At 38.7% G+C, this 7463-nt stretch overlaps 1 protein-coding gene across 1 annotated transcript; it reads right to left on the bottom strand.

The window, feature by feature from the left end:
* Positions 1–4332: 4332 nt before the first annotated feature.
* On the bottom strand, positions 4333–5434 carry LOC134662106 (uncharacterized). Its single transcript, XM_063518375.1, has 2 exons — positions 5002–5434; positions 4333–4860 (listed from the first exon to the last, which is right to left on the bottom strand). Exons 1-2 carry the CDS (start codon positions 5230–5232, stop codon positions 4348–4350), a joined length of 744 nt encoding a protein of 247 aa, XP_063374445.1. The 5' UTR covers positions 5233–5434; the 3' UTR covers positions 4333–4347.
* Between the last annotated feature and the right edge of the window lie 2029 nt (positions 5435–7463).

Genomic DNA, 7463 nt, shown 5'->3' with positions numbered 1-7463 from the left:
CTTTCCAACAAGAATACAAAATGCTCAAAAAAGGACAACAATTGTCAAAAGGAAATCGACTTTCAAGTTTGGACCCATTCATTGACGAATCTGGACTCATACGCGTCGGTGGGAGATTACAAAACTCGCACTTACCGTACGAACAAAAACATCCTGCAGTACTACCATATGATCATCACGTGACGAAAACAATAATACACGACGCGCACATGCAAACATTGCACGGCGGGAATCAGCTGACATTAGCATACATACGACAGCGATACTGGATACTAGGCGGAAAACGAAAAGTAAAAAGTTACATAAATAAATGCGTAAAGTGCATTAGATACAAGGCTGAAACAGCAAAACAGAAAATGGGACCCCTTCCGAAACCACGTGTAACGCAATCATTTCCATTTAGTCATACAGGGTGTGACTATGCGGGACCAATTTAAGTACGAGCAATGAAAGGTAGAGGTCACAAGTCCTATAAAGGATACATAGCAGTATTTATCTGCTTAGCTACAAAAGCTATACACCTGGAGCTTGTGGGAGACTTATCCACAGAATCCTTCATTGCAGCCCTACGTAGATTCATGGCTAGAAGGGGCCCAGTGACACATATATACAGCGACAACGGTACAAACTTTGTAGGAGCCGCCAATTATCTACATAAAGAAATACTAGACATAACTCAATCACCGCAGTTTCAAAATGCAGTAACGAACATTGGCACGCAGTGGCATTTTATACCACCAGCAGCCCCGCACTTCGGAGGAATTTGGGAAGCAGGAGTCAAGTCAATGAAACATCATTTACGAAGAGTGATAGGAGACAGCACGTTAACATATCAGGAGCTGGCCACATTCTTGACCCAAATTGAAGCATGCCTGAACTCCAGACCTCTGTGCATACAGTCGGACAACATTAACGACAATATTATATTGACTCCAAGTCATTTTCTAATCGGTCGAGAAGCAGTAGGCGTACCCGACCCTATATCTGACACAAACACAGACTTATTAAACCGCTGGAGACTCGTAAATAAGATGAAGAAAGACTTCTGGAACAGCTGGACTAAAGAATATTTACATCAATTACAACAACGCTATAAATGGAAAACAAACGAGCAGAATTTAAAAATCGGTACTGTTGTATTAATCAAAGACCAGAACATATCGCCTAGCAAATGGCCTTTAGCAAAAATTAAATACATTCACCCGGGAAACGACGGAGCGACAAGGGTTGTAACTCTGGAGAGATCGCAGGGAGCCGACCAGAAACGAGCCATCCACACACTTATACCATTACCAGTTAATGAAAACTTAGAGACAGCAACGAGTAAAACGCCTGCCAAAAACACAACCGCAAACAAATATACGACAAATCACTATACAACGAAAAAAGGAGCCTTTTATTACTGGATGACAATGTGTTTGACCATGTTGTCATTGTGTAGTCTCACAGGAGCGAACTACACAACCAAGAACCTTAGCCCACGACTCTATATTGAGCAAATGGGAAATGCGACTCTAGATAGAGGAACATTTAGAATCGAATTACATTACAAAAGACGCATGCTAGAAGAAAATTTAAACAAGACGAAAGACGTGTCGAACCAATTTCAGGCGCTATGTAATTACGCGACGTCAATTGAAAGTAAGACTTACTGTACACAGTATTATCACCACTTGCAAGAAGAAGTTTATAAACTTGAAAAAGTTCACGAATACTTAACCGAAATTAATCACACTCGGAAAAAAAGAGGATTACTGGGCCAGTTTATGACGTCAGTTTTCGGGGTCAATGACGAAGTGTACAAAAATATGGACACTTTGCAAAAAAACCAGCAAAAGCTAATAGATGCTGCTAATCATCAAACAAAATTTATGATCTCGACAATCCCAACCGTTAACGATACAGAAGAAAGGATTAGAAATAAATTAGAACGATTTCAGACGAAGCTTAACCTAGCAATGACCTACATTAATGAAAACAGCAAATGGTACAAGTCAATAAACAGTAATACTATTCAAATACAAGTACTTCAATCTTACCAATTGGCACACAACTACATTGAGGAAATAATTGACTATTATTCGGGGATCGTGCAGATATACATTTCAAAAGCAACAATATACAGTGTATTGAACCCTAAAAATGTCGCAAACATTATCACCAAAGCGAACAGCAAGTTACCGTCAAATTTAAATATCATTCAGACTCAGTTGATTCGTACGCGATTGTCCGAAAACGAAACTCACATTCAAGTATTAGCCTATTATCCCATAGCAGAAAAGGCAAAATACATGTTAGTACACATTACTCCGATTCCTAAGAAAAATAGTAACGGAACATTTGAGAGTATGGACATTCCACAGACATTTATGGGAATAGACTATAACAATGAACGATATTTTCAACTTACTCACGATGAATTTAAGAACTGTTTGCATAGACTAACTAATTATATTTGTTTTCCTCTGGCGGTGAAGAACATGCAATTACACCAAAATTGCATTGTTAAACTGATAACCAAAAACGACAACACTACCGACTGTCCTATTCGCAGTTATAACATACCTAGCGATATCATTTGGAAACAACTTCAGATGACAAACACTTGGCTATATTTGACTAGATACCCAGAGACTGTGTCCATTGTGTGTGACGGTCAGAGGCAAGAAATTATCATTCATGACGTAGGAATAATACGAATTTCAGAAAACTGTATTATAAAAACAATTACGACTACGTTAGCTGCCAAGAGATTAGCTCTAACAAACGTGTTAGAGTCATTTAGTAAAGTAGCTAAATTTAAGTTAATTAATCAAACGTTAATTCATAGTCATAGAGATATTTCTAGAGAACAAGTATTAGACAATTCATTAGATATTTTTACTAAGTTAAAGAATAAAGAAACTGCCCTACAAACAACCCTAGACAATACTGTTTGGAGTAGCATAACTACCCAAACCTACGTAGCTAGCTTTTCGACTATTTTAGGATGCATAATTATAACGATACTAATATATTGTTTTGGTCCAAAGGTGATACGGGGACTACGAGCAACGGCAGCCAGACGATCATGGTCACCGGCGAGCGACGACAAGCCTGAGCCACCTCAACCCAGTGGTGGCAGCGACCAACCTCAACCCAGTGGCGGCAGCGTCCAGCCTGCAACCCGGCGCCCCACCACACCACACATCTACGCTCTTCCAAAGAGACGACAGAACGAGCCCGCACTAGAACTATACGAGCTGGAAACACACTGATCCTGCTCCGGAGACGCGCCAGAATGTTCACGTGCGTTGAACATACGACTACATCAGCAGCAGAGCAAATTGGGACAACAAAACCGCCGACTACGGAAACGCACACGAACGTAACTTTTAATTGTATAGAATCACTCATATGCAGAATTTTTGTATAAATAGAATAATCATTGTAAATAAAATCTCTCTTTTCTCATTTGGACTCCGTGTTTACTTCATCAACCAGGTTACTCTCCGTCACTGTGGCATAAGACACCTTCACGCCTCAATTAGTTGCATGAGTCTGTGTAACTAGCAGTGACTATCCAAAACCCATTTACCCATATCCTTCCAACCTTCCGTCTGTACCCGTAGGTCGCAAAGGTGCAGACATCCCTGTTTATTATATTTATTTATATGTTAACTGAATCTATGGTAGGGCTAGGGAATTAGGGTTGTTTAGGGTTGACTAGGGCAGTAGGAGTTAGGCATAATAGGTTTACAGCTCTCCCATAGATAAAGTTGGTTGAATCCCTTCCGGATTTAACACATTGTAAACAAAAAGTAATATATTCTTGAATTCATTCCTAAACAGCCCACAACTGAGCACAACAACTTAATCTAAATGTAACTAAACGGAATCTGTATCGTTCTTGAAGGAGGCATCAGCATAAATATTAAATATTATTGTAGTAATAAAGATAATTTGTTTTTGTATGTTTATACAATACACAGATCATCCAATTTTTATATTTAATTTGTATACATGTATAAGTATCGATAGTAGGAATATTAGCGGCGATATACTTATTGTAACCTAGTGGTTATTTTTTTATTAAAAAGCTTTCATTGACAAAAGTTTATACATTCGACCAAATCAACTGGTTCATATAGTCTCATACATACTTTATGACCTGTAACTTCAACATTTCTTATTTTTAATTTAGTAATAATTATGATGAAGAATGTTAAGGTGACATTCGGATGAGAACGGAACGGAACTTTCAATCCGTCACTAGTTTTATCAAAGAAATTTTCAATAACATCGCCAACGCAGCAACAGTAATGTTGCTACAATAATGCTGCGGCAGTCGTCATCCGACTGTTGCTTTTACGCGTGATTATAACCGAAACTTTTGGGAGGGTCAATACAGACCCAGATTTTCGACATAGCTTGACTTTCGATGTTTGCTCTAGATGTACCCGGACGGTTATCGTCATGGCGTTTCAATAAGCTGAGATCCGCCCCAGAATCCCCTAAAAGCGTGGCCGATGTTCGCCTAAAACAATGACCAGTGTACAGCTGAGGGTCTTGAAGTTTCAAATACGTTGCGATCTCTCGCGGGGTCCCGCCTATCTTATTTACACCCATTGGCTGTCTTGAACACTTGCCCTTGTGATACTGCAAGAAGAATCGGTCCGTCTTTGTATTGGGTGGCCGTAAAGATTTGTACTGCTCAACGATCTGTACGTATTCCTCACGAACGACAAAGGATCTGTTATTACTTGTCTTTGGCAATTTTATTAATAACAGGTTTTCTGAATGTTTTTCGATCCCATCGACTGTAAGGTTCAGGAGTTCAATAGTACGGCATCCTCCATTTATTCCCAATATGAGTATGACCTGCAATAAAAATACATATGAGTAAGTAGAAGTACCTAATTAAAATTTATAAACACACAAAATAACTTTTTAACTATAGTTTGACAATCTTTACTCGGACGGAGGAGGTTATTAATTTATAAAATTTTAAAAACTACTTACTTTTGCACCAAGATATTTTATGTCCGGAGCTTCATTTATAAATCTGTCTACGTCAGCTGATGTGAATATTTTGGACTTTTTCGGGTTGTGTCCCACTGCCATTCCTTTCAAAAATGTTACGAGTTCTTTATAATCCTCAATATGCACGTCATCCTTGTATTTTATCGTGGCCTTCAGCATCGAGTAAATACTCCACATTGTCGGTGGTTGCTTCGTCTGAGACAACTGCATGAAATACGATAATAGTACAGTTTCCGACAAAGTGTTTTCACTATTTTCAAGTCGCCATTTATTGAAATTCTCGTACGCTTTTAAATATTTTTCTTTAGATTTCTCCGGGAGGAAAGTTAATTCGGGATCCTTCGCTGTTCCTCTTAAGTCATCTGTGGGTAAAAGTCCCTCTTCATCGCTCGATTCACTCAGGATTTCTGAAAACGATTCAAATTTAGCTATTACCTATAACAGAGACGAGACTTTTTTTTTTGAACTATCTACATTCTACAATGCAATTGCCGCGCCAAGCATTTTTACGAGCGTTCAAACAGATCTAGAATTTTTCTAAAACAATAAAAATGGTTTAATGTATAATCATAAATTCATAATGTAAATATATATTTTATTATAAGTATCAGGTCCACATGAAAAAAAAAACCATTAATCACACTAATTGACAGGACATCATAATTATAATTATAACATAAAGTAACATAACTAAAGAATTATATATCTCCCGTCTTTAGTCTGGTGTATGGTAGGCGGCTCATGCTCATGTGTCTCCTGCAAATAAATGATGCGATTGTTTTCATCCAATTTCAATTTCGATGTACATTTCAACGTCTGTCTCTTCGAGCAGACATAGTTCCCGCGACCCTTCACGCTGTACGTATAACCGTTGACTAGGAGAAGATTGCCTCTGTGTGTAGCGATAAATTGGCCCTCTATAAAGAGAAATCATGAGAAACTGAGAGTAGAAGAATTATTGGAACTTGAGTGAATTGAATGTGTGATCGTTAGGGTATTTGAACGAAACGTCTTGGGTGTCGCACTGTAGGTAGGGTAAAACCCCAAAGGATTAAGTTCTTGGACTTGTGATACAATATTGTAAAATAAAATTTTCAAAGTCATGAAAACAATGTATTTATACAAAATTATTAATTATTTAAATGTTACATATGCATGCTTAACCATGTATGATGCTGAGGTTTACCTAAAAATTTTTTTATCTTATCAAGTTTGTTTAGTATCTCGTATTTATAATTAGGAAAAGTAAACTGACATTTGCGAACGTGTGCTAGAACGAGTCCGATTAAGCTAACTTTTCACCGACTTGAACAGAACAGAGTGTGGAGTGTGGAGTATCATGGAATGTCATATTGCCACACTTGCTCTTTGCACATGCCCTGCAGAGTTAGCTTGGTCCGACTCTATTCAATTGTTAATTTTTCAAGGTGAGATACTCTTTCTAATTCAATACGTAAACGTGGCAAAACTGACAAAATACGATTAAAGGTATCGTCACACAGGCGCGTTTTCCAGGCGGCGCGTGAGCGGGAGGCGCCGCCGCTTTTACATATAAAACGCTCACGCGCCGCCCGGAAAGCGCGCCTGTGTGACTAAGCCTTTAAATTTTAAAGCTGAACTATTTAACAAGAACATATTTTCCGTCTTTAGTTTTCACCAGATTCAATTCAGGAACTTGATGATTGTGTATGTCTCGTATTCCAACTATCACATTGCTGTCCTCATCCATTTTCACTCGAGCTTTACATTTGCGCGCGCGCTTCTTGGAGCAGCAGTATAAGCCAGGAATTTGACGGCTGTACGTGTGGCCGTTTAAAAATAATAGGCTATGACCTCTTCTAGTCGGTATAAGGATGGGACCTAAGACAAAAAACATACATATTTGAAGTATACCTACAATACAATGTAACATGTAACTCAGAAAAATATATTCTTGGAGCTGTACCCGCCAGGAATGTGAGGCTGTATGTAAATAATAGGCTTTGACCTCTTCTAGTTGGTAGGTACAAAGATGGGTCCTAAAGGGGCCCACTGATTAACAGTCCGCCGGGCGGATTCCGCCTGTCAGTTAGAACAAAAAGTTGACAGTTCCGAACAACTGACAGGCCGATACCGTCCAGCGGACTGTTAATCAGTGGGCCCTAGGGTTTGCAATCCGGATCCGAAATGTATGAAATTATCCGGATCTGGATCCGGATCCGCGGATATTCCCATACATTTCGGATCCGTTGTGCAAACCCTAGTGGGCCCCTTAAGACAGAAAAAACATACATACGTATTTGAAGTACACAATGTAACTAAGAAAAAATATTCTTGGAGCAGACAAAACCACCAAACCTAACCTATCATGAAGTGATCAAAGGTCTATGATCTAGTCACGACATATAAGATATATAAGATCCTAGAGATAGTTATGACTATGTATTAACAGTTTAAGTGTT

The sequence above is a fragment of the Cydia amplana genome, chromosome 2 (genome assembly GCF_948474715.1).
Source record: "Cydia amplana chromosome 2, ilCydAmpl1.1, whole genome shotgun sequence".
NCBI lineage: Eukaryota > Metazoa > Arthropoda > Insecta > Lepidoptera > Tortricidae > Cydia > Cydia amplana.
Note: the sequence above shows the minus strand (reverse complement) of the source record. Positions and strands in the feature narration are given on the sequence as shown.